Source organism: Dama dama, chromosome 5 (assembly GCF_033118175.1).
Source record: "Dama dama isolate Ldn47 chromosome 5, ASM3311817v1, whole genome shotgun sequence".
Lineage (NCBI taxonomy): Eukaryota > Metazoa > Chordata > Mammalia > Artiodactyla > Cervidae > Dama > Dama dama.
In genome coordinates, this window is record NC_083685.1 from 92611477 (window position 1) to 92637512 (window position 26036).

The following is a 26036-nucleotide window of genomic DNA, read 5'->3' on the forward strand; positions in this document are numbered from 1 at the left end:
CGCGGGCTGGGCCCGCCCCCTGCCTGCCGGCCCCTGGCACTCACTCGCGCCGGCCGCCGCCGAGCAGGCAGCAGCCGCGTCAGGGCCGTCCGGGGGCGCCGCCAGCGATGCCCGCAGCCCCCGCCGCGCCCCGCCGGACCTGCTGAGCCGCCCCCGGGCCGGGGCCGCGCCGGGTCGGGCCGGGCCGCGCCCGGGCGGAGCCGCGCTGCCTGCATGACCCTCCGGCGGCGCGGGGAGAAGGCGACCATCAGCATCCAGGAGCATATGGCCATCGACGTGTGCCCCGGCCCCATACGGCCCATCAAGCAGATCTCCGACTACTTCCCCCGCTTCCCGCGGGGCCTGCCCCCGGACGCCGGGCCCCGCGCTGCTGCGCCCCCGGACGCCCCCGCGCGCCCCGCCGCGGCCAGCGCCGGCCGCCGCAGCCCCTCCGACGGCGCCCGCGACGACGACGAGGATGTCGATCAGCTCTTTGGAGCCTACGGCGCCAGCCCCGGCCCCGGCCCGGTCCCCAGCCCGGGGCGGCCGCCCGCCAAGCCACCCGAGGAAGAGCCGGACGCCGACGGCTACGAGTCCGACGACTGCAGTAAGTTTCCCACCCGCCAGCTTCTCGCCCCCTCCCCTGCGCGGCTGCTCGCGCGCCCGCCCGCGCCCGCCCTCGGCTCCCCTGCGGTCTCGGTTCCTCCGGCACACCCCCCCGCCTGGTGGCAGTCCCCGGCCGCGCCGTGCGCTCTCCGCGCGCCCAGCACACACAGCCCCTCCCCCGAGCAGGTCCGAGAGGTGGGAAGTTTGGGGGCGCCCCCTGGGGGTGTCCCATTTCCAGCGGCCGGCTCCCCGGAGCCCGCGCCGCGCCCCCTCTCGGCCCGCCCGCCGGGAGCCCCAGCGCGGGCGGCGGCTTTTGTTCTCTGGCAGGGCGGAGCTGCGCCCCGGGGAGACACCAGTTGCTGCCGGCCGCGCGATCGCTCCCAGCCCCGGAGCACGCGGCGGATCGGCCCCGCAGCCGAGGGTCGGGCTGGGCGAGAGGCGGAGAGAGCCAGGGGCCGGAGTCGGGCGGCCTCCCGGGTGGGCCCGGCGGCCGCAGAGCGCGGCGGCTTGACTGGCGCACGGGCCGAGGACCAGGGGACCATGGGGCCCGCTTGTCCTTTGGAAAAGCCTTGGTGGTTCCTCCTCCCACGTTCTTTGGTCCCGCTGCGCTCGACCCGGCCGCCGACCTTCGCCCACCTGTTACACCCGCTTCCCGGGCCAGTAAGGGCCCCCACCCCCACCCCAGCCTCCTCCTGCGGGCATGAGCCCCGAGCCCCAGGGAATAGACAAGCTCCCGGGCCCCCGGGGCCGAGGCCCGGCCGGCTGGTGCTCCTGGCGTCTTTCTGGGCTCCGAGGGTGGCCGCCCCGCCCGCCCCGGGACTGGAGGGGAAACCGAGAACGCCGAGGTCGCGGTGCGGTGCCGGATGGATTTACGCGGGCTGGGGCCGGGGGCAGCGTTGCTCGCCAGGCCCCTGCCTGGCTGTAGCCCCTGCCGCGTCACCCTCAGAGCTAGAAAACCCAAGTCCAACGTCGGTCCTGCGGAAGGTGTGGACTTTTCTCGGGGCAGGGGTCGCTCGCCCGCTTGGCCGAGGCTCGCCCGGTCCCATCCCCCACGCAGCTCAGCGAGGGCGGCTGCGCCTGGCTCGGGTGCCCAGATGGGCCTCAGGCTGGGGGTCTGGAGTTTCCCCAACATAAAATGTGCCTCTGCAAGCTGACAGTGGGGGTTACCAGCACCTCGGCGGGACGCGGTGGGTCCAGACCTGTCATCACCCTACCTGGCGAGGCCCAGGAGGAGAGAGGAGCCGGGAGGCCTGCCAGCCCTGGGTCGGATGGGTCGGAGCCGGGCCTGTGCTGGGAAGCTGCCGGCTCTGCATGCTCTTGGGCCTGGACCACAGCCCTCTGGCCAGAGCCTGGCATGGGGATGGGGAGCAATCCTCTCCCTCCATTTTCCTGCCAGCCTGGGGAAACTGGGTCGGGAGAGTTTATTGCCCTTCGGGCTGTGCCCTGGATCTTTCTCACCCCCAGTTCCTGGCACCCTGGGCCAGGTGCACCCCCTCACTTGCTGTGCCTCTGGGCAGGCGGAGACCCAAGTCACCCCTTTGCATGCCCTGAATCTTCCCTGGGTCCAGAAGGGGTGGGGCACTTGTTCCCATTTCCAGCATCTTTCCTGCTATGCCAGGGGAGCAGGCGAGCAGGGCAGGGCTTCCACCCTAGCTTCAGGCTCTCCTGGTGCCACCCGGGCCCTCCAGAGACATACAGCTAAGAGATGAGAAATCAGGCTGTTTCTTTCGGCTGTCCCTGAACCCACAGGCAAGGAGGGGACCAGAAACTGCAAGACAGGGCCAGTTGCCCCATCATCAGTCCATCAACTCAGCAGTCCTTCACAGAGCACTGTCTTCGAAGCAGAGAGGGAACAGGGCTGTGGCTCCAGACTCAGAGCTCATTGTCCTAGCAGGAGGCAGACGCACTTGGGGTCAGCAGTGTGGGGCAGTCGGACACAGCCTTGCCAGCCTGAACCCGTGGGCTGGCCACACCCATGTCACCAGGGCACTCTGCTGCAGAGAGCCAGGGAGAGGGGTGTGTGACCGAGCCAGGGCCAGCTTGAGCCCCCTCATTCCCTTCAAGGGGCCACTGCCCCAGGCTTAGACCCCATCAGTGGCCCAACATCCCACCTTGAGAGTGGAGAAATCTGGGTTCCGGGGTGGGGGGAACCAGGTTCTAGGGTGGAACCGTTCTCCACTGGGTAGCCCAGGCCTCACCTTCCTCTCAGCTCTGACAACCAGATCCCTACAATAAGCCTAAATGATTCAAGCCAGATGGTTCATTACGGCTTTAGCCAGGGTTATGCTATCTGCTGCCCTAATTATTGGATTATCTCCGTTCTAACAAAAAGAAATTAGGACGGTTGCTCTGTTGTCCAAGGCCGGGAGTGAAGTGCTGTTTACTTATTCAGCCTTTTTTCCCCTTCTCTTTAAAGCCCATCCTTGATTAAGTCACCGCAGGGCACAAGCACAAAATTGACAGGCTCCCAACTGATCTAATAGAGGAGCGTTAACAGGGTGAAGATGCAGAAATGTTATCATCAGAGGTGTCCCTTGTGCCCACGCCCTCCCAGTGACCCACAGAGTGGCCTGGCTAAGCTGAACTCCGCTGCTTGCTGCCCTTCCAATGGCCCTGTGCCCCCCCTCACCTCCACACATGCTACTCCCCTGCCTACAATGCCCTCCCACCCAGCCTCCACCTGTAGAAACTCAGTCCATCCTTCAAAGCTGTAATGACTAGAATGCTTTGGGGTTTCTAGGTAACAGAAAATTCAGAGTACCTCAAACAGTGAGGACTGTTGAGGTCGTGTGGGACCGGGGCAGATTTACGCCGCCACTCAGCAGCAGCACCAGTGGCGATGGTTCTGTCTTTCTCCACTTGGCCACGTCCTTTTCCTCTTTTTTTTTTTTTTAATTTTATATATTTATTTTTTGGCTGTGCTGAGTCTTCGCTGCTGCATGGGCTCTGGTTGTGGCGAGTGGGGGCTACTCTCTAGTTGCAGTAGATAGATTTCTCATTGCTGTGACTTCTCTTATTGTGGAGCTCAGACTCCAGGGTGCACCGGCTTCAGTAGTTACTGCTCCTGGACTCTAGAGCACAGGCTCAATAGCTGTGGTGCAAGGGCTTTGTTACTCTAAGGCTTGTGGGATCTTCCCGGATCAGGGATCAAACCCCTGTCTCCTACTCTGGATGGTGGATTCTGAGCCACCAGAGAAGTCCCACCTTTTCCTCTTAGGCTGATCCCCCTCATATAACAGTAAGATCCTAAATTTGATGAGTTTCCACTCCCATGTCTCAGTTTAAAAGTGAGGAAACCTCTCCCCGGGAAATCTATCCTTTTGTCTCTCGGGCCAGAGTCGCATCTCATGGCCGCGCTTACACTGGCCCCTGCATGATTCATCCCGGGCTGAGTCAGGACTGATGCCCACAGAGGCCTCGAGCAAGGATGGAGCAGAGGAACCACTGTTAGGCCGGCCCAGAAGGCCCTCAGCTGGAATCATTTCCCTGTCCCCACTTGCTGATTTCCCTTCTTTAGGGCCCTGTCATATTCTCCCTGGGCCGTATTTCCACACACTCAGCCTTTCGGGACCAACTAGGTGTCTGGCACTGTGCCGAGCATGGAGGTTGCAGGGTGCCTGAGACGCAATCTCTGCCACCAGGGAGTTCATGGAAACAGAGACACACAAATAACCCAGCAGTGACGTGTCAGGAACCCAGATGGGAAGCGCTGGCTTGCACGGAGCTCTCCCACAAAGCAGGTGCAGTGGGAGGAGGGAGAACCCAGGCTGGCCAAGTGCAAGGAGGAAGAGTCCAGTGGCTGGAGCAAAGGGAAAAAGGATGATGAAGCCCAAGTGGTCATATCACAGAGGGCCTGAATGCCAAACCAGGGAGGTTGACAGAGTCCAGGAGGCAGTGGGAAACCTTTGAACCATGTAAAGTAGGGGAATGAATAGGTTTATATTTGGGGGGGGTGGCAATTTAAACAATTTATTTATTTATTTATTTTTGGCTGTGCTGGGTCTTTCTTGCCGCAGGCAGGCTTTCTCTAGTTGCGGCGAGTGGGGGTCCCTCTCTAGTTGAGGTGCACAGGCTTCTCATTGCGGAGGCATCTCTTGTTGAATGGAGCACGGGCTCTTGGTGCACAGGCTTCAGTAGTTGTGGCGCACGGGCTAAGTTGCCCTACGGCATGTGGGATCTTCCCGGACCAGGGGTTGAACCCGTGTCCCCTGCATTGGCAGGCAGATTCCTAACTACTGGACCACCAGGGAAGCTCATGAGTAGGTTTATAAAAGTCCTCGCCCTCTACCTTGAGCACCTGGTAAGCAGGACCATGAGATGTATGGCTCATTCCTCTTTGTTCCCCCTGCAGCGTCTGGTCAGTGCCTCAGTTTCCCCAACTAGGAAATCCTTTCAACTCAGACTTGATCATTTTCTGTGGTTCTTGCCATGGTGGTTTTTTTTTTTTTTTTTAATATTTGAGAGGATGACATTTTTCTTAAAAAGAGAAACAAAATCAGGGCCAATTTCCTATTCCCAAGGGTGATTGGATGAGGAAGGTCCAGGTGCAAACCAAGGTCAAAATGATGCTGTCAGTCTCCATCAGCCAAGCAGAGGGATGTTCTGCCTTAGAGGAACTGACAGGAGCTGAGCTTGATTTTCTCTGAATTAGCCCCATTAAAGCTCTATAATTATCAACAAGCGGGTGACAACTCTCAGAGGCCCATTAGTGACCAAGCCTCATAATTTATCCAAGGATGTAAACTTTAGCCAGGACATGTGATTTGAGTGGCTGGAGGGCAGGACCTTGTGGCCCACATGGACAAGAACCTTCACCTGTCCTCAGGGCCCGCTTCACCTGCCACAAGCCCAGGGGGCCTTTCAACTCAGAGGTCCCTCTTGGGTGGCAGACCAGCCCTCCCTGTGCCCCAGGAGCAATTCTGTTTATCCCTCTTTTGTTTTTCTGTCCCATCCTCTCAAGAGTTCAGCTTAACAAAGTAGCAGACAGAAAATATTGGAAGCCACTAGGCTTTTAAGGCAGGAAGGAGCAATCAGGATGGAAGCGAAGAGGCCTGGATTCTGCATCCAGCTTTCCTATGCCACCCTGGCCAGATCACCTCCCCTCTCTGAGCCTCAATTCTCCAAATAGGGAATAGGAAATAAAGAGCTCTCTGAGAGCTCCACCACCAGCAAGTCTCTAAAAATGGCGACTGAGCTTCTATTTCTAAACTATTATTTCTTCTAAAACTTGCATTGGCATCTGAAGAAATCCACCAATCCTGTCCTGGGGCAGCACTGGGCTTGCTGTTCCCTCCCGGGCAGGGATAAAAGCTGTCGGTTTTATTGAGCGGTGTTAGGCCCCTCCTTAAACACAGGTGTCTGTAAATCCAGTGGAAGGAACCCCTCTCCCTTCCTGGAGCTGAATTTCCCAGTGGGGGCTCTGCCTGCTGCTTTGTCCTTCTCTGGGATGAGGAACTGGGCAGAGATTGTGAACTGTGTGGATTTTGTGGTTGCTGTTCTTTTCTTTTAACTGGAGGATAATTGCTTTACAATGTTGTGTTGGAACTGTGTGTTTTAATCCACGAGCATCACACCACATCTCTGCTTGAGTGAGCAGCCGGCGAACGAGTTGGTTTGGATAGACCAGCCTTGTGAATTTAACATCTGCTCATTGCTGGTGTCAGAGGTGTGGTCCCTGCCCTCCAGAGGCACAAGCCGCACGTCAGAACTGAACAGAACAGTAGGCTGATTTACTGTCTTGCAAAGCCAAGCGCTTTAAAGGCTGTTACTGCAAAAGCCTGGAGAAGCCTGGGCCTGTGGCTGTTAGTTGTTACAGGCGAGGTGATAGATCCCACCCTTACAGCACCCTCACCTGCCCTGCCAGCATGGAGGCAACCTAGCAAGCAGGCAGCAATAGGCCAGATGCGTGCGTGCTCAGTCATGTCCGACTCTTTGCGGCCCCATGGACTGCAACCCGCCAGGCTTTTCTGTCCATGGGATTCTCCAGGCAGAAATACTGGAGTGGATTGCCATTTCTTTCTCCCGTAAAATCTGCAGGGATCAAACCTGCTTCTCCTGCATTGGCAGGTAAATTGTTTACCGCTGAGACACCTGGGAAACCCAATAGGCAGGACTAAAGCATGCTTACTCCACTCGGGGAAAAGGACCCTTGGTTCCACTTAAGGCCTTGTTGACTTTGAGTTTAGACACAATTTTAACAACTATTCTCACCTGGTTTCATAGAAGAACCAAGTAACCAGTGACTAGGAGGTAGCACTGCCTATGCGACCAGGGGCAAGTACTTTAACATAACAGGAGTTTCAAGCGGATGTCAAAAGAGGAGGCAGAAAAAAAGTCAAGAAAACCTCAGAAAGAGTGGCCACCCAGGATCGCCTGGTGAAGGACTCGTCTCACACACCCTTCAGTGCCCGGGCTGGGACTCAGACACAGGGCACAGTTAGCCACAGTCATGGCGATGACTCAGGTTGTTCCGAAAAGTCTAAGTGACCGTTTGTGTATTCTGCTGACAAGAGCCGGGAGGGGAGCGATCCAGTTCAGAACGAGTTCATTCCAGGAGGTGTCTCAGAGGGGCGAGTACGCTCATCTAGAAACATCACCTAAATGGATCTGCTTCTTCTATAATTATCTGCTGAGTACTTTCCGCACCCCAGGCATGCCGTGAGGTGGATGCTGTTGTGTTTCCATTTTGCAGATGAGGAAACTGAGGCACAGAGAGACTAGATATGCTAAGGTCACAGAGCAAGGAAGTGCAGAGCCAGGGTTTGAACCCAAGGTCAGACCTCAGAGGTCAGATACCCTACAGGTGCCCGCGCCAGGCAACGACAGAGACACTGAGCAGGGTGCCTGACCCTGTGTTAAGAGCAGAGATGCTAGACAAATAGTGGCCAGACTTGGCCAGCAAGCTGTGGTTTGCTCTAGACCCATGCTGGGCAACTCCTGGCCTCCCCCTAGCATGACTCCAACCACCCAGCCCCCTGCCCTCTGGGTGGTCCTGTGGTTGAAATGCCCATTCTCCCAGCCCCACTCTGCACTGGCCAACTCCTACTCATCTTGCATGGCTCAAGTGAAGGGTCACTTCCTCCAGGAAGCCTTCTCTGATGGCCCCAGTTCACATCAAGCTCAGGAATCCTCCATCAATCCTGGCCCACCAGACTTTGTTGTGGCAAATCCTTGTCTTCTGTTCCTCCTGTTAAGCTGTGCTTTCTTTGGAGCAGGAAACTGCCTTCTGATATCTTCATTCCTCTGTGTGTGTGTGTGAGTGTGAGCTTGCTCAGTCACTCAGTCATGTCTGACTCTGTGACCCCATGGACTGTAGCCCGCCAGGCTCCTCTGTCCATGGAATTTTCCAGGCAAGAATACTGGAGTGGGTTGCCCTTTCCTTCTCCAGGGGATCTTCCCAACCCAGGGATCGAACCCACGTCTCCTGTTGGCAGGCGGATTCTTTACCACCGAGCCACCAGGGAAACCCATCTTCATTCCTAGAGCCTAGCGTGTTGTGAACACTTGGTAATGAGTGAATGAATGGGAAGCCAGTTGACCAGCAAGCAGGGTCTGGGCTTCTAAAGACATCCTGTGAATGTGTGTCTCGCGAGGGAGACTTGCCCCCGAGGTCCGCCCTCACCCACCACCCCCGCCTTTATACCGGGAGCCACGGCGGCATGAAGGGCCACAGCTGCTGTGTGTGACGGTGCCCGAGGGTGGCAGCTGCATCCAGTCATGGCCGCACCCACTGCCCGGCCCTTGGGAATCCCTCTCTGCTTTTTCAGCGGCCAGGGTGGCACCGTGAGGGCCCAGCTCACTCTTGCCCAGGGCCCCCAAGGGCCTGGAGAGACCGGGGGCTACAGTCCCAAGTGCTGCTAGCGGGGGCAGTGAATGGACCAGCCGGTCAGCCTGGCCCAGGCCTGCAGCCACCCAGAGCCTGACGCCTCTGCCTCCTCGCACAATCCTGGGACAGATCACAGGCCAAGGGGAGCCGAGGTGTGGAGCCCAGGCCGGCAGTCGCACCAGGATGACAGGAACCCCTTTAGCCGAGCGCCCGGCACACATGGCCACACCCTGCACCAGCTGCCGGCCACGAGGAGTGATGCAGGGGTCGGAGGCCACCACTCACGGCATCCAGGGGGGTGACGGGCCTAACCCCACTGAGCCTCGGCTCCTTCCCAGGGTGTGGGGGAGCTGGACAGGTAGTAGGTGCCCAGTCAGTGGCAGTCAGCATGGGCACCGTGACACCTCATCCGGCTGCACAGGGCTGGGTGACGCTTCTCCCCCGTGTGGCCCCGAGGTGACCTGAGCCCTCCTTGTCCGCAGCCGCCCTGGGCACACTGGACTTCAGCCTGCTCTACGACCAGGAGAACAACGCCCTGCACTGCACCATCACCAAGGCCAAGGTAGGCCACCGGCGGGTGCAGGGCGAGGAGGCAGTGCTCAGCTCAGTTACTCCTAAGACATTGCTGCCTCCCCTGCAGGGAGGCTTTTCAGGGGAAGAGTAGGATAGAGAAGCCAGAGAGGATGAGAGGAGGAGGGTGGAAGGGTAGCATTTAGGGGCCTAAGGCCCCCAGAACTGGGGAGCTGTCAGGCAGGGAAGGGCAGGCAGGGTGCTGGCAGGCCTGTCTTGAGGGCGGAGAGGAGGGGTTGGACATGGATGCCTCCAGCCCAAGGTTCCCAGCACCTGGGCCTCGCGCCTCCCTGGGGAGGCTCTGGTCACATGGGCCTGAGTTTGCTCTCTGGGGGGGGCGCCGGGTATCTGAGCCCCATGGTCCCCTGTCCCGGGCTGGCCCCTGTCAGCTCTGGTCTCAGCCACGCTGTTCCCTTCATCCCCACTGCATCGTTCCCGCTGGGAGGAAGGTGCCCAGGCTGATGTTCTCCCGCAAGGTAAGGGTGGACACGCCACCTGGTAGAGCCCCCTGGTAGAGCTGTGGAAGGGCCTGGGCCTGGGCCTGGTCCCAGCTCCAAGCGGGGAGCCTCAGGCATTGCTGCCTGGGCCCAGGCCCCCCCACCAGCCCCCCAGCCTGCCAGCTTCTCTGCCCCTCCTCCCACCCTGCCTGTGGCTCTTGCCCATCCAGGGGGCCAGCCACCTGCTTCTGCCCCGGCTGTGCCCCTCCTGGCCTGGGCCACCGTGGTGGGGTGAGTAGTGTCCCCGGTGGACCCACACCACCCCCACCCCACCCTCTCCTCCGGGGTCTGCTCTGGTGGTGGCGTGGCACCTGCCTTCCCCGCAGGCCTCCAGACCCGCCCTAGGGTCAGAGTTGGGAATCTGAAGAGGTGGAGGGCAGGATACACGGCCCGGGCAGACCCTTCCCTTCGCCTGCCACCCAGCTGTGTAGATAGAGGTTGTCCAGGCCTGGGTGCTGGGAAAGGGCCCTGGCTGCCAGGCTGCTCTGGCAGAGCCAGCCCTCCTCCCCACCCATGCAGACACCGGGCCCCCCCGTGCTCTGTGCCCCGCTGTCCCTACCGGACTCTCGAGGGGCTGCGTGGGTGTACTGGGGTGTGTATAGGTATGTGTGTCCACTTAGGGTTGCTCCACTCACAGCATTGGAGGTGGGGGAGCCATGGCAGCTCCCCGATCTCCGGTTCATCCTCTGCTGGGCAGGGAGGTGGTGCAGGCGTAGGAGGAGCTAGGGTGGGCTTGGGTGTGGGGAGGAGCCCCAGAGGGTAGGAAGGCTGAGGCTGACAGGGGGCACCCCTTGGGCATCTCTCAGAGGACACCAGATACCCCAGCAGTGGACCCTAGCTTGGCCACTCGGTCTGTAAGTGAGTAGAGCGGCCTCAAGTTTGCTCATCTGTAAAATAGGGTTAATCATCCCCACCTGTGCGTTGTTGTGAGCATTAAATGAGTGAGTGCCTAGTATCTCATGCTGTCCTGGAGCACAGGGCCTGGTGGAACACACCCACCCACAGCAGAACTGGGAAGTTCCAACTTTGTGAGGAAGGGCAAGAGGTGTGTGTTGGGCAGGGTCACCTCTTCCATGGTGCGCACAGAGCCGCCCAGCCAAGCCTCGTCCTGGAGTCAGCCCTCCCGGGCAGGGCAGAACTGGAGCCCAGGCAGCTCCAGGCCCAGCTCAGATGCCCCACCCCACCCCAAGCCACTTCTCTGGCATCCTCAGAGGGTCCAGCACAGACTGGAAGCAGGGCAAATGCCCCAGCAGTAGGCCCTGCCATAGCATCACCTCCTCGACTCCCATAACCACCCTGGGACGTGAGGACTATTAACCCCTTTTACAGATGATAAAACTGAGGCTCAGGAGGCAGAGGCCTCCTCACTTACCCAGCTGATAGGTGCCGGAGCTGGACCTGAATCCTGGCCATCCTGGCGCTAAAACCTGTGGGCCCCTTCCTGGTAACCAGGCAGTGCTGGTTAGAAGTTGGAAGCCCCAACGTCAAATCTCAGCCCCCACCCGCAGGCTCCTCTGAACCAAGGTGGGGAGTGGGGAGAAGGGCCTCAGCTCCCCTGGGAGGTGGGGGAGTGGGCTGGTCAGCTTGGGGTTCATCTTTGGATGAGGTCGTGGGGATGTCACCTCCGCCCCGCACACATCACCACTCCCTCCCTGCATCCCTGTGAGCCATCCCAGGAGAGAGTTTCCAGGAACAGGAGCAGGCACGAGGTCAGCTGGGCGCCCTTCTGTGGTTCCGTGGGCTCCCTGGCTGTGCACACTTGATGGTGGTCGAAAATGAGTGAGGGGTGCCCTTTTGCAGAGAGACTCTCTGCGGCCAGCCAGCTTGTGTGGCCTCCGGGGACACAGATGGGCAGGGCCCTGTGGCCAGGCCAGAGAGAAGCAGAGCCTGGTCTCCAGGACATAACAGTGTTCTCCCATGGCCACAGAGGGAGGAGTGTCCATGGGTGGACAGGGGCTCACGAGGACTTAGGATCAATAAGGAAAGTCGCAGGGCTTGGGGAGCAAGGGAAGAGGGTTCAGGAAGAAGGAAGGATCTGACCACAGCAGGATAACACGGCCCTCAGTCAGAGAAAGGTGAGTCACCTGTCCTCCATGATTAGAAGACAAGGAGAAAGAGGCCGACCTGACCAAAGACGCCCCTGGGTCATCTACGCAGACTCAGACATTTGTGGGGGTGGGGGGCAGGAAATTGCACTAGCACTGAGCCATCCTTGCTCCCCCGTCCTGGGGGTATGGGGCAGGGGTGCTTCTGTGAAGAGGTCATGAGTGGACCCAGCTAGGAGGTCCAGAGGCCTGCTGGGGCCTGCTGCCCCAGGTGCCCGGAGGCCCTGGCTGCTCTGTGTCCCCAAGCCCCCACTTACACCCTTTGCTGTTCTCCTCTGCCCAGGGCCTGAAGCCGATGGACCACAACGGGCTGGCAGACCCGTACGTCAAGCTGCACCTGCTGCCAGGAGCCAGTAAGGTGAGGGGACCTGCTCTGGGCCTGCTGACCAGCTGTGCCCGCCTGGGACCCAGGCTGGACTTGGGGCACCCAGGGAGCCCCCAGCTCCCACACCCTCTAGGCCTCCCAGGGGACCTCTAGTCAATACCAGCTGCCTGCTGAGTTGAGGAAACTCCCCCAGAGAATTTCCAGGCAAGCATTTTATAAGAAACATCCTCAACTGGATGTTAATACTATGTGCAAAAAAGGGTTCTGTGAACAAGTAACTTCAGGAAACATTATTAAACAGGTTTCCTTACTGCGGGACTTATCAGAGCCTTTAATGCCCTAATGGGCAGCTCTGTGATGCTCCACAAGGGGGATGGAGTGGTCAGCATCTGCCCAGATTATTTGACAACAGAACACTTGTTCCCACACCAGATGACCTGACGAACAGACCAGGCCAACAGGTGCATCTGTGAAAGAAGAAATTTTTTTCCTTAAATTAGCTATTAACAAAAGCATCAAGGTGGCCCTCGGCACTGGAAGATCAGAACTTGATTAGACTTCTTTCATACAGCTTACAGTTGCGTGCAGTTTTCTTTGTAATGTCATGGGAAGAAAGGTCACATCGTCTTTTCAGAAGTGGGTCCTTCCTTGGCCTTGGGAACCCACAGACATCGCAAGGGGTGAGGTGGGCAGACCCCATGCCAGGGCACTCAACGGGAGTCCATCAGCTTTGCTTCTGAGTAGAGAGCAGAGCAGAAGTGGAGGGACAGGGTACACAGGACCCGAGCGCTTGAGCAGCAGAGCCTGGTGGCTGGTGTTCTTATCCCGGCCTCTTTCTCAGAAGCCAAAGTAGAGGACTTGCTTCCTGGCCCACGAGTGACCTTATAGGAAGTCTCAGCAACGGGGGCGGCCCCTGGGCGGAGGGCCTCCCCGGCCACTGCTCTGGACAACTGGGTGGCCCTGCCCCCAGATGGCCACCCAGGCTGAGGTCTGAGTTCCCTTGGGGCCCAACCCCCCTGGATGAATGTATTTATAGGTCTGGGGGGTCCCACTTGTCCAGGGGAGTCACCCCGGAAGGGAAGGCAGGGCTGTGGGGAAAAGGACACTGGCCCTCCTCCAATGCCTGGAGGAGCAGGCTCCCCCTGCAGCCTTGCATCCTCATGCTGGGGGTGGGGTGGGGTGATCCCCAGAGCTGTGAGAGCCACGTGGCCCCAGGAGGGGGCTCCATGGCCGAGTATCCCTAGACTCCTAGGGCCTGAAGTCAGCAGTTCCTGCTGCTGAGTCCTAGGGGCCTGTCGTAGGACTGACCCCTGACTTAGGGCAACATTCCATAGAGCACAGTCTCCTTATAGACAGGGGCCTGAAAAGCAGGCTGAGAGAGGTGGTCGTTATGCCCTGAAGCCCTCACAGAGGGTACGGAACCCACTGGTCTCCACAGAGCTTATGCAAGTCGGGGAGCTGGGACTCGAACCCAGGGCTGTCTGGGTTACACCACCGCCCAGCTCTTACCATCCAGTTCTGCAGGGCGTGGCTCCCACTGGGCTAATATGGATTGGCAGCATGCCTGCCTTCCATCCTGGAGGCTCCAGGGCAGAAGCTGTTTCCCATTCCTCTCCAGCTTCCAGAGACGCCCCCTTGGCCCAGCTCGTGGCCCCTTCCTTTGTCTTCAAAGCCGGTGGCAGCTCTCTGACCTTCTGTCCTTGTCACACTTCCCTCTGCCTCTCTCTTGCCTTCCTCTTCCACTTTTAAGGGCCTGGTGATGACATGGCCCACCCAAATCATCTGCCTGTTGTATAGATGTTTTTTTCCTTTTGCAGGGCCGGGGAGGGGGGAGGGCCTGCACCATGGCATGTGGGATCTTAGTTCCCCGACCAGGGATTGAACCCATGTGCCCTGCAGTGGAAGCTCAGAGTCCTGATCACTGGACCGCCAGGGAAGCCCCTTTGCTGTTGTAAAGTCAGCCGACGAGCAACTTTCGCCCCCTGCTTTGCTAGGTTCTGGGGGATTGGGACGTGTGTGGGGTCATTACACTGCCCACTGCCCTCCTTGATGCTCGGAGGCTCCTTTTTGCTCTCTCCAGGCGAATAAGCTCAGAACGAAAACTCTCCGAAACACTCTGAACCCCACGTGGAACGAGACCCTCACTTACTACGGGATCACAGACGAAGACATGATCCGAAAGACCCTGCGGTGGGTGAGGCCGCCCGGCCACCGGCTCCCCCACCCTGCCCAGCCTTGTCCACGGGGCTGGCCCTGCCCACACACCCCCACCCGCCGCTCGCAAACCCTCCCTGACTTTGGAAGCAAACTGAGAGGCCCCTTGCCCTCCAGGATATCCGTGTGTGATGAGGACAAATTCCGCCACAACGAGTTCATCGGGGAGACCAGGGTGCCCCTGAAGAAGCTGAAGCCCAACCACACCAAGACGTTCAGCATCTGCCTAGAGAAGCAGCTGCCGGTGAGTCAGGCTCTGGAGCCGTCCAGGGCCCACGCTGCCATGAGCGCAAGGCCAGGAGCATTTTTTTTTAATCTATTTATTTTTTGCTGTGCTGGGTCTTCATTGCTGCGTGAGGGCTTTCTCTAGTTGCAGCGATAGGCGACTACTCATTATTGCAGCGCACGGGCTTCTCATTGCAGTGGCTGCTCTTGTTGCAGAGCTCAATAGTTGTGACGCAGCATGTGGAATATTCACGGACCAGGGATGGAACCTGTGTGCCCTGCATTGGCAGGTGGATTTTTAACCACTAGGCACCCCAGTGCCCCAGTCGGGCAAGCCCCCAAGAGCATTCATTGAGCACCTACTCTGTGCCTGGCATGGCTGCAAGTGCTGGGGAGACAGATAAATCTTCCTGCCTTCATGAAGCTTGGACAAGAGCCAGACCAAAAATGAGATAAACCACCCAAATAGATTGAATGTTCAGCAGGGATCGGGGCCGAGAAGGAAAGCATGAGAGGGTCGATGGGTTAGATGGGTGCCCTGGGAGGGCTCACCTGGCAAGCGGGGAATATTCCAGGCAGAGGGAGCCGCAGGTGCAAAGCCTTCATGGAAAAGTGTTCGGCCTGCAGGAGGCACAGGCAAGAGGCCAACTGAGGCGGGCAGAGAGAGCAGGGGGCAAGGGGTCCTGGGAGCTGAGAGCAGGAGTTGGGGTTGGGGAGACTGCGAGGACTCCAGCTTTATCCCTGAGTGAGATGGACCACAGGAGCGTGCTAGGCGACGGCCAAGCTATCTGAGGATATTTTAACAGGCTCCTCAGGATGGGAGGGAGTGGAGGGCGAGGGTGGGGAAACCAAAAGTGCAGAGGGAGGAGGAGGAATAGGACCTGGACCAGGCAGCAGAGGAGCCAGGGAGAAGGGCGGAAGATCAGCACCCTTAGGTGTGGGGCCTGGGAGGATGAAGGGTCATTCACTAGGATGCAGGGGAACACGGGAGAAGCAGCTGGGGATGCTCGGATCTCAACTGGAATGTGTTAGGCATGAGGTGCCTGTGAGATACCCAGAGGAGACAGAAAATAATTCTTTCCTAGAAATTGCAATTGTTTGAACGTGTCAGAACCAATTTTGCCCCCTGGCCGCGTGCAGCAGCTGAGCCCTCCCAGTCTCTGAGCAATGTTCCCCTCCCCGCTTCCCTTCCCTTCCCTCTCCCCTCTCCCTTCACTTTTCCTTCCCCTCCCCAGGCCTGCCTTCACCCACTTCAAAAGTACTGGGAGAGATTGGCCAGGAGGTCCCAGGCCGGGGGCCCTAAGAAACCTGGGGCTTCGGGGACTGTGTGGTGAAGTCCCACAGAGGACATAGTTCCCTCTGCCCAGGACAGTTCCCCATCAGAAGCCTGGGCAATGGGAAAGCTCTAGAGGACAGAGCCCAAGGGTCATCCCCTGAGTGCCTGTACCCACCTAGGGCCCTGCTCAGCGCAGCCTGGCCTGGTTAAGGCCAGGAACAACCGACCTGAGGGCAGAGCTCCCGCCCAGGATCCCAGCTCTGTATTTCTGCATAACCTGAACAAACTGTACTCTGTGGTCACATTCTCTCCCACTCCTAGGCATGTGTGTGATGGAGATAACCTTTTAAGCGTTATTATTAGTCACTAACCGCAGGTGACCCAGTTTCTCCAAATGATCTATGTCACTTATAAAAGGCAACATCAACTCCTGCTGGAGTTGTGTTCCTGAGTTTTGATCCCTGATATAAACAATCACCTGTGTGGTGGTGTTGAATATGAATTGTATGTGAGCAGTGTGTGAGTGTGCAAGAGTGTGGAATGCATGCGTGAGGACCTGTTTCATGCACAGGGGATGTGTTTGAGAGTGTACATGCTTGTGCCTGGGGCATGATCAAGGCCTTGCTGAGCCTCACTTGAATTTGCCAGGATCTCATTGGTCCAGTTCAGAGACCCACAGTTGACAAGGGTGCAATTTGGGATAATTACTCGGCAGTAAAGATTCATTTTGATGGTACCTCATAGATTTTAGAGAGCCTTGTAAACCTTATTCATTGTTCATAAATACTGAGCAATGTCCCAGTTCAAAATGATCTTTATGTGAAACCATCCAAAGTATATCCCACCATAAAAAAAAAAAAAAAAAAAACAGCTGAAAGTATCCCAGCTCATTATACTGTTTAATTTTCACATATCACAACTGGCACAAGAGCCGTGGTTTAGTGAGGCTGTCACACACGAAGCCCGAGGCCTGAGTGACAGGTGGTTGAATCTCCCCTGCCTCCTCAGACGCATGGGCATCGACCGGCTGAGTACGATGTGGAGAAGTGGCCAAGACTGCACTCAGGGAGAAGGTGGTGATCACCTGGCCATGTCTGCCCTGGGTGTGCGGTGGGGGAATGGTCCTTCCGTCACCCCACAGGATTCCCATCTGCAGAGAGGTGCAAGCGTGGCCCCGGCCCACAAGGGGCCACGTGAGGTGCTGCTTTAGTGCCAGGCAGAGGAGAGTCAAGGCCAGAGAGGCTGAGTGTGAGAGGAGCCTGGCAGAGACGCCTAGAAGGGGCCCTCAGAGGTCATAGGGCTCGGGCTGGGTGGACAGAGGGTAGAGGACCGGGGTTCCCGGTGAGCATCAGCTGGAAGGTGGAAATGGGAGGTCTCAGGAGGGCGAGGAGTGGTCTCAGGATGCTGACTGGGGTAGGGAGGGGCCACTCGGTGAGACCTAGATTTGAGGTCTGACTCCAGGGGCAGCTGCTGGGCCGTGCCCCACCCACCTCCTGGCTGCCCCTGGGGTTGGACTGTCTCCAGGTTCTCCCATTGGGGCCCTCCTCCACCCTGAGGCTCCAGGAAGCACGTTCCAGGGGCCAGGGGCCCAGTGAACCATGTCCCCCCCCACCAGCACCCACTGGACTCCACCTGGCCTGGGCCCATGGCTGCGGGAGGGGCGGGCAAGGACAGCTGAGTGACGGCTCTCCCACTACACAGGTGGACAAGACGGAAGACAAGTCCCTGGAGGAGCGGGGCCGCATCCTGGTCTCCCTCAAGTACAGCTCGCAGAAGCAGGGCCTGCTGGTCGGCATTGTGCGCTGTGCCCACCTGGCTGCCATGGACGCCAACGGCTACTCAGACCCCTACGTGAAAACGTGAGTGGGCGGCCTCTCCTTCCCCACAGTCTCACTCTAGTTACCGAGAGGTGCAGGCGTTGCAGTGAGTAGTTTGTGCAAGTGGTTGTGTGAAGCACAGGGGGCGCTGTGCCCACAAGGTTCTTCTGTGCTCCATGGGTTGAATCTGGCCAAACCCGTTTCCCAGATGAGGAAACTGTTGCCCACAGAAGCTGAGTGGCTGCCCCATCCGTGCAGAAAGAGCAGTTCTCTCCGGATGGCTGGTTCAGGTCTCTCTGTGACTGTGGGGCCCAGGAGGGGCCGTGAGCAGGCTGGAGGAAGGGACTCCATCAGGACTTAGGGCTGAGCACACGGGGGCAGTGCTCTGCCACAGGTCCAGGTAAGGGTCCACCCAGCCCTGCCAGGTGGGGCTCGGGGTGGTGCTGGGGGGATGCTGACTCGGGAGCTCCAGAGCCATGAACCTGGATCAGGACAGGCTGTGATCAGAGCCCAGAGAGGAGCTGGTGGCCGTTCGGAGAGGGATGAAGCAGGTGGCTGGTGGGCAGCATCTGTGCTTCGGGGCTCTCCACTAGCAAAAGATGGATTTTAGTCTGAGTTCACAGTCGTTTGAGGCTGTCTTGAAGGTTAGAACTTGGGGAGGAATTTGGCTCAGCAGAAAGGAGGTGTTTCTGCTCGGGGGAGGGACAGAGGAGTTACGATATAGTTAAGAAGCAGGGACGGTCCTGGCCTCGGGGGACAGCAAGAAGGCTCAGGTGACAGAGGCCATCACAAGGACTATGGGTTTCCCTTTTAAAAAACAGTGAGCTGGGCCCCAAGCTCAACCATTAGCAAAACTGACTTCCAGTGGATCACAGACCACTGGGAGAGGAAATGCTGTCCTAGCTCAGAAGACAGACTCTTAAAACCAGTGGAGGGAAAGTAAGCGATTCTGGGTAAGCTGGGAAGATGTGTACACTCTGTGGCCACATTGCTTCCCTGCCAGGTCCGTGGGGTCCAGAGACCCAGGCCCCGGTGAAAAGCTGCTTTTGCTGCATTGCTTGAGAGAGCCATAAGCTGGAGACAGCCCAATGTTCATCAGCAGAGGGAGAGATGAATAAAATGTGGTGTCTGCATACAGAGGAGTACTGTGCAGTTGAAGTGAATAAATGAGGACTGGGTGGATTAACGAGGACAGCTATGCCAAGCGTGCCAAGCCCAGAGCAGACTGTAGAGGGGAGCACGCAGCCTGACCCTGTAGGGATGGTCTCTGGGGAGGGAGGACGTGCGTCCACTTGTATCTGTGATGCTAGCTTTCCTAGGGAAGAAAATAGGATCTGAAGCCAGGGTGGTGTCAAGTTTTTAAAACGGCTCAGTGCCCACCGGCCAAGTTGATAGGAATTCCAGGGTCTCAGGCTGGGTTACCGGGAAAGCAGGGTCTCACCGGCTACAGCGGAAGGGCCAGCCACCCCCCAGGGCCAGGGAGAGGCAGCTCTGGCGGGGCCTGTCCACCACGCCTGGGCCCCACCCCCCTGGCCACAGGCTTGTGAGTCCCCGGGCCACTGCAGCCACGCCCCACCCTCCAGCCGTGGGCTGGGTCAGGGTGGCCTTTCGAAGAGGGCAGCTCTGTGGGTGGCCCCACGGAGCAGAGGGAGGCTCCCAGTGGCCTAGAAACACCTCCATCTGATTCAAGTTCCCTGGGTGACATGCAGGGGACGGCCACTTAGGGCTCCCCATCTCTGAGAGGCCCCTTCACGGACCATGGGCCTCCTCCTTGCTGAGACTAGGGGAGATAACAGGCACAGGTTTGAGATGCTGAGCAGAGCGCCCGGGGCCACAGGGAAGAGCCAGGCAGAAGATGTTGAAGGGCAGGGCTAGATGGAACAAGGCCTTCTGTCAACACCCTTATTTTTTATGAACTTCATCCCAGACGACAGCTGCCTCAGTCTCCCCAGGCTAGACGCTGACCCCAAGTCCTGTTTTTCCGGGGCTGATGATGGTTAGCAGTCATCACACGTCCTGAGTAACAGCTGGTTGCCAGGGCTGGGCTAGGCCTCATGGACCTTTCTACGCGGCCCTTCTGTTACCTTCTCCAGCCCTCTGGTGTCTACCAGAGGCCTCAGGAGGGCAGCAGTCATGGTGCAGAATAGCCAAGGTGGCACTGGTAGGGGACTCCAGGAGCCCGGCGGCCAGGGCAGGAGGGGTCCTGACAGGGAGGGAGGGTGAGCAGCCACCGATGGGAGTGCTCCTTACCCACACAGGCCGCCCTCCCTCCGGGAGCCAGCACAGACAAAGGCCTGGGGGCAGGACAGGGGACGACCCCTGGGTCGCGTGAGGGTCTCTAGATGGGCACCGGCTGCGCAGTGCTGAGGGCCTGGGGAGCCCGGGACAGCTTCCCTTCAGGGGCCTCCGAAGGCGGGGCTGGGAGACGCTCCCACAGCCCGGGACCCCCATCCCTCCTCCTCACCCCCAAACCAAACAGGCAAAGAAAGATGAGTCAAGAAACACATGGAGGCTTGTAAGGAACTGAAGAAATTCACCATCTCTGGGTCGGGGTTTATGGGAACCCCCCCCTTGTTTAAAAAGACATCTTTATTGAGGTATAACTTACACCCAGGTTTCTCCCTCTTGCTGTGGGACTGACGTATATAGTCTCGTTACCACCACTTCAGTTAAGACACAGATACCAAGGCCCCAGAAAGGTGCCCCAGGCAACTGTTGGTTTTTCTGTCACAATAATTTTGCCTTTTCCAGACTTTCTTCTAACACAACTCAGAGCCCGCCATGTGGTGTGTGCACCCGGAGTGCGGTCTGTAGGCCTGTACTGCCGAACACGCGTCTGTCAGATCACTTCCTCTAGAAGTGCACCAGGGTGGGGTCGCGTCCGATTTTTGATGGCTATATAAAGCTGCTGAAGAACAGGTTTTTGTGAAGACCTATGTCTTCATTTCTCTCCCCACGCCCAGCTTTTGTCAGTACATATTTTCCAGTGTCTCTGTAATGAACCAGTATGACTTACGTAATTACTATCCCAACTTTTTTTAAAAAGTACACAGAAAGGCAACAGTGAGATCCCACTTTCTGCACTGATCCCACCCGGTGCTGGGCACCAGGAAGCTGGTGGTGGGGGAGACAGATTCTAGTGTCGGTGCAGGGACAGGGTGAGCGGCTCTGCAGATGAGAGAGCCTGGCTTCTGAGCACCAGCCTGTGCCGGGCAGCTCTGTGAGCTTGGTGAAGTCCCTGCACCTCTCTCGAACCCCAGATGAAGACCGCTGTTCTGCAAGCAGGCATTTCTCTTCTCTGCAGGAAGCACTGTTGCCAATGCCCAAAAGACCTTTTTCCTTCCCAAAGCTTCAGTGAGGCAGCAGTGACACATCCCAGGGACTAGGTTAAAAACCACTGTTACACACTTAGAATTTGCATGCTATAAAAATGCATCTTTCTTATCTCTATAATCTGCTATTAAAAACAGAAAAGCTCTAGCAAGGGACCAACTCTGCTAAAAATGTTTTTCTGGCGGGAAATGTGAGCTTTGTGAAAATTAAAACTTCCAGAAATCAGGGAAATCCCCTTTCCTCGGGGAACAGAGGGGGCTCTGTGATGTCAGGAGCGGGCTGTGAACAGAGGTCCAGGTGATGAATGACCCACTTGCTTCTCTCACTACACTGCCCACTCTGGTCAGCGCGCCACGGCTGGTCATCAGGAATGAACAGAAGTCTCGCTCCCGGGACAAAGCTCTTCCAAGCCCTGGGGGCTCCGTGCGTTCTCACAGCCTCGTCTCACCCTCTGCCAACCTGTTGGTTATAATTCCAGATACCTGAAGCCAGATGTGGACAAGAAATCCAAACACAAGACAGCAGTAAAGAAGAAAACCCTGAACCCAGAGTTCAACGAGGTACAAGGGGCTGGTGAAGCCATGGGAAAGCCACTCCCTCTCCCCTGGGGGTGCTGAGTTTTCCAGGGGTCACTGTGGGAGCTGGAGGGCGGGAAGCGGCCCACAGGAGAGCCCCGAGTCGTGAGGTGGGGGAGTCGTGGGAGGAGAAGTGAGGCCAGGCTGAACCAGGCTGAGGTTCAGACGGAAGCGAGGGGAGGCCTGCAAACCTCTTCAGAGGATGGAATTGATAGGACTAGTAGCCATGGGGGATGTGGGGCCTCAGGAGCCCAGGGGGTGGGTGCAGCTGGAGAGGAGCTCAGAGGAGCGAGATGAAGGAGAGGAGCCTGAGTGACTCAGGTCCTCAGGCCGAGGAGGTGCTGCCAGGGGGTCATTGGATGTGGAAGCTGATGGGAGGGAAGGTTCCACGGAGAAGGGAGTGGTCAGCAGAGTCAGACCCAAGAGCGGCCCAGGCCGCCTGGTGTGCACTGACCTGGTGATAAGGGGCCTCTTGGGGATCTTGGAAAAAGGCAGCTTCAGTGACCAAGGGGCAGGTGGTCGGAGGGAAGGGGGCCCCTGAAGATCTCAGCCAGGCTCTCAGAAGTGGGTGAGACGGGCGAGAGTCCGTCACAGCAACTACTGCACCCTGGCCAGCGGCCGACTTCCAGGCCCTGTGGCATTGGCCACAACACTCCCCTTCTGCCCAGCAGGAATTCTGTTACGAGATTAAGCATGGGGACCTGGCCAAGAAGACCCTGGAGATCACCGTCTGGGATTACGACATTGGAAAATCCAACGATTTCATTGGTGAGAGGCCATGATGGGAATGCTGCTGGGCAACGTGCCGGTCCTAGGGCAGAGTCCTGAATCAGGCCACGGTGCAGCCTGATCCTGTGTGACAGAGGAAGGAACAGGCCTGGCAGGGGTCACATAGCAATCTGTGGTAGAGCAGGGGAAAGGGTGGATGACGGTCAGCCCTTCTAGGCCGGACTCTGAGTCCTTGTGGCCCCAGATTCCTGGTGGGCTGGGTGGCTGTGCACGGTGGAGCTGCCCGCCGGAACTGCTCTGGTCCTGGGGAAAGGAAAGGCAGGATAGGATCCTTGGGCCCTGATTAGGGGGCTGGGGGACAGTAAGAGGGTCTAAGAATGTGGTGGTCAGAGCACTGTCTACCCTCTGAGCAGGTGGGTAAGGTAGATAGGCTGGCCTTGCAGCACAGGGCCTGGGAGGGTGTTGGGGGCACTGTTCCCAAGGGACCCTGAGAGTCATAGGTCAAGTGTCCCGGGCTCCCCTCTGCAGGCGGCGTGGTTCTGGGCATCAACGCCAAGGGAGAGCGCCTGAAGCACTGGTTTGACTGCCTGAAGAACAAGGACAAGAGGATAGAGCGCTGGCACACACTCACCAACGAGCTCCCGGGAGCCGTGCTCAGCGACTGACCCACCCCGCCTGCCCGCCGCACCCACCCCTGCCTGCTGCCTGGCCCAGTGCAGGCCTGGCCCTGGGCTTCCTCGGCTGTCACTCAGGGCCTCGGCCCCCACGTCGGGGGAGATCCAGGACACCTGCTCGGACGCAGAGCCACTGCAGCCCCTCCGAGGGGTAGTGAGGGTGGTGAGCTGGGCCTACTTTCAGCCCCCTGAGGCCCAAGAGGGCTGGGTGGAAGAAGAGGACCCCAGTACCCACCCGGAGGAAGTAGATGGGGCCATCCAGAGGACAGGGACCCTCCAGAGGTCAGCAGCGAGTTGGAGGGACCCCAGGCTCAGAGGGGCAGTAGGGGAAGGAGATTTGGGGTAGGACAGGACTCTGAAGAAAGTCCTTTCCCTGAAGGAGGTTCTGACTTCGGCTCTGGCACGACTCGGTGGGTGGAAAAAGTTCACCTGAGAGCCAGGAGCCTGGTGAAGATCCTGGAGCTCCCCGAGAACATGGGCAAAGGGCGAGTGCTTCTTCACTCAGTGATTCTGCAGGCCCCTGGGGAAGAATGAGACCCAGAGCCTACCCTCAGGGAGGTCCCCGTCTAGTTATGGAGCTAAAAACAAACCCTTACTACAGGGGTATAAGGAATGCCATGGCCAGCCTGACCCACCTACACATGCTGTGGACTCTGCTGGGAGGGCTTCCTGGAGGAAGTGATGTTTCAGCAAGACCTGGAAGAGTGAGTGGAGATTCTAGGCAGACAGAGGAGGAAGGGCACTGGAAACGGTGTACAAGGCCTGGAGAGGAAAGATGATGGGCCAGGGAGAAACTGTCTGGATCCAGGGTCTCTCCTGGGAGGATGGGGGAGAGGCAGGGTTTGATAGGAGTGGGGCAGGGGCACCCAGGCCTCCCGCATCCCACCCCTAGCTGCCAGGCCAACTGGGCTTGTAGCCATGGGGGGAGTGGCTTAAACTGATATTGACGGCAGGGTCAAGTTCCATTCTCAGACCCAGCTCTCCCACCTTTTATCTTCCTCCTCCTGAGGAAGCTGGAGGATGGATCCTGCTTCTCGTTGTTCCCAGCTTAAGCATCAGGTCAGCTGTGGTCAGGAAGAGAGAGTCACTTCTTCGCATGAAAAAAACCAAAAGGCCTCCTGTCCTCACCCTCCACTCCCTGCCTTCCTCCACCCTCCCCATCCCAGGCCCTTCCTTCTGGGTTCAGGGTTGGAAAGGGGAGAGCCCCCAGCAGTTGCCTCTGCATCCATTCCCTACTGAGATCCCTCTCAGTACTCAGCAGCCTCCAGGGCCTTGTTTCTGGGAATGGCTGGCTTAGTCCTCCAGGAGCTGAGAGCCACCTTGCACCCTGGCTCAGGGTCTCCAGGAAGGGATTGAGGGCATCAAGACTTTGGGGCCCAGGCCTAAAGCCCCCAACTCTTCCTGCTGACCAAGGGGCCTTCAGGAACCCTGGATGAACAAATGCAGAAACCAGGAATTTCTGTATTCAGCCCATCACTGCACTGATGGGAAAACAGAGCCCAGAGAGGGAAAGTGATCTGCCTGAGGCCTTCCAGGTCCCCTGCCTCACCCCCGGCCCAGAGCTCTGACACCACACCCACACCGATGCTAGTATAGGGCTCACAGGGGCGCTGGGCTGGACCCTCTGCTGCAGACACAAAGCGCATCACCATCTGAGGCCCGGGGGCAGGTGATGATATGAATCCCACCAAGTGCCCATCAGCCTGTTTTCATTTTCCAGGGAAAACAGGACTCCAGCCCCCACACAGTACCTGGCAACCTTGGCTGGTCACGGAGTCTTGCTTTCCCCTCTCTGAGAAGGCTTTGTGCGTGCTGAGGGTTTTTACAGTCACCATCTTGATGAATCGTCACAGGCCTGGGAGATGGGTTTAATTGCCATCTCCATTTGACGGATGAGGAAGCAGATTCAGAGAGGCAGAGTCTGATTTTGAGGAGCCTTGTGTCTGGGTTAACTCTGGCTGTCTTCTTAGCATTGCCTTTTGGGGGACTCTCTCATTCAGAGAGGAGCTTCACAGACTCCCTATAAACACATGGAAATGCTGAATGGCCAAGTTAGAAGCATACTAGAGCCTCACCTAGTACAACTTCCTTGTTAGACACATGGGGAAACCAAGGACCCACAAGTAGAAGGGGCCTATTCAGGACACACTTGGGATAAGAACCCAGGACACCGGGCACCTAGTCCAAGGCCTTCCAACGCCTTAGGCTGTGCAAGTGCAGACTTGGTCCTGAAAAATGGTCCCTGCTGAGCACAGGGACAGTCAGGCTGGAGGTGGGGGCTTGAGGACAGCTAGCCCAGGCAGAGGATTGGGTTCTTGGGCTGGAGGCCTTCCAGGGAGTGACAGAACCATCCCTAGGACCCTGGATCTGTTCTGGACCCCTTACAGCTTGTATGTCTGTTAGAGAAAAAGTGCTTTGAGAAGCTGTGGCATCAGCTCTGCCTTTGACCCCAAACTGACTTTCCTCTGCTCTATCAGCCCCACAAAAACAGGGAATTTGACGCCAAAAAAAAAGTCATTCCGAAGTCAGCTGTTAATAACAAGCGGGTCACTGGACGGGGCATCCATCTCCACCCCCACCCTCCTACCTAGTCTCCGCCCCGCCCACCACTACTAGCCAATTCCCGACGGGCCCGTCTTCCAACTCTGAAGCGGTAACCTCCTGACCTCTAGTGGCGAGAGCGAGGAACTGCATCTCCCGGCCCGCGCATGTCCTCCCTTTGTTCCTTCTCCAACCGACAGAACCTCCCGATGCATGGACTCTGGCTGTCTTCGACGCAGACTCGTGCACTGCTTACCACCGTTTTGCTATCATGTGGCGACTGCAGAAACGGTCCTGAAACTGCAGGCTCCACACACAATTTTTGTACTTTCGTCCGACTTACCCGAAGGTGTCCTTTTTAAGTCTTATTTGTTAATATTTATAATGACATATAATCCAAAGTAAATGGAAACATTCATTGCGATCATATGAGCTCGGGAGACTCATCTTAATGGATCTGAATAGGTGGGCAGGAAAGGACGAGAGTCTGGCAACAGGGACTTATTCTGCACATTGTCCCATTCACTCTGCACCAAGAACTCACTGGAGGTACATGCCCACATTACAGACGGGGAAAATTTTTGTACGCAATCACAGCTGGTAAGTGACAGAACCAGGAGTCAACTCATGCCTCCCAAAACTACTTCTGCTAACCCTAAAGCATTAGGCCAACCGCTGTCAGGTGTGAACTCTAAGGCCAGCCACTGGTCTAGGCACCCAGGGCAGATTGGCAGCAAGATGGTCA

General features: G+C 57.9%; 1 protein-coding gene across 1 annotated transcript; it reads left to right on the top strand.

Moving 5' to 3' along the window:
• The first annotated feature begins 213 nt into the window (after positions 1–213).
• Positions 214–25718, top strand: DOC2B (double C2 domain beta). The gene is made up of 9 exons (XM_061143032.1): positions 214–586; positions 8893–8972; positions 11866–11940; positions 13988–14097; positions 14239–14365; positions 17324–17481; positions 21251–21332; positions 22019–22115; positions 22605–25718. Exons 1-9 carry the CDS (start codon positions 214–216, stop codon positions 22739–22741), a joined length of 1239 nt encoding a protein of 412 aa, XP_060999015.1. The 3' UTR covers positions 22742–25718.
• Positions 25719–26036: the final 318 nt, after the last annotated feature.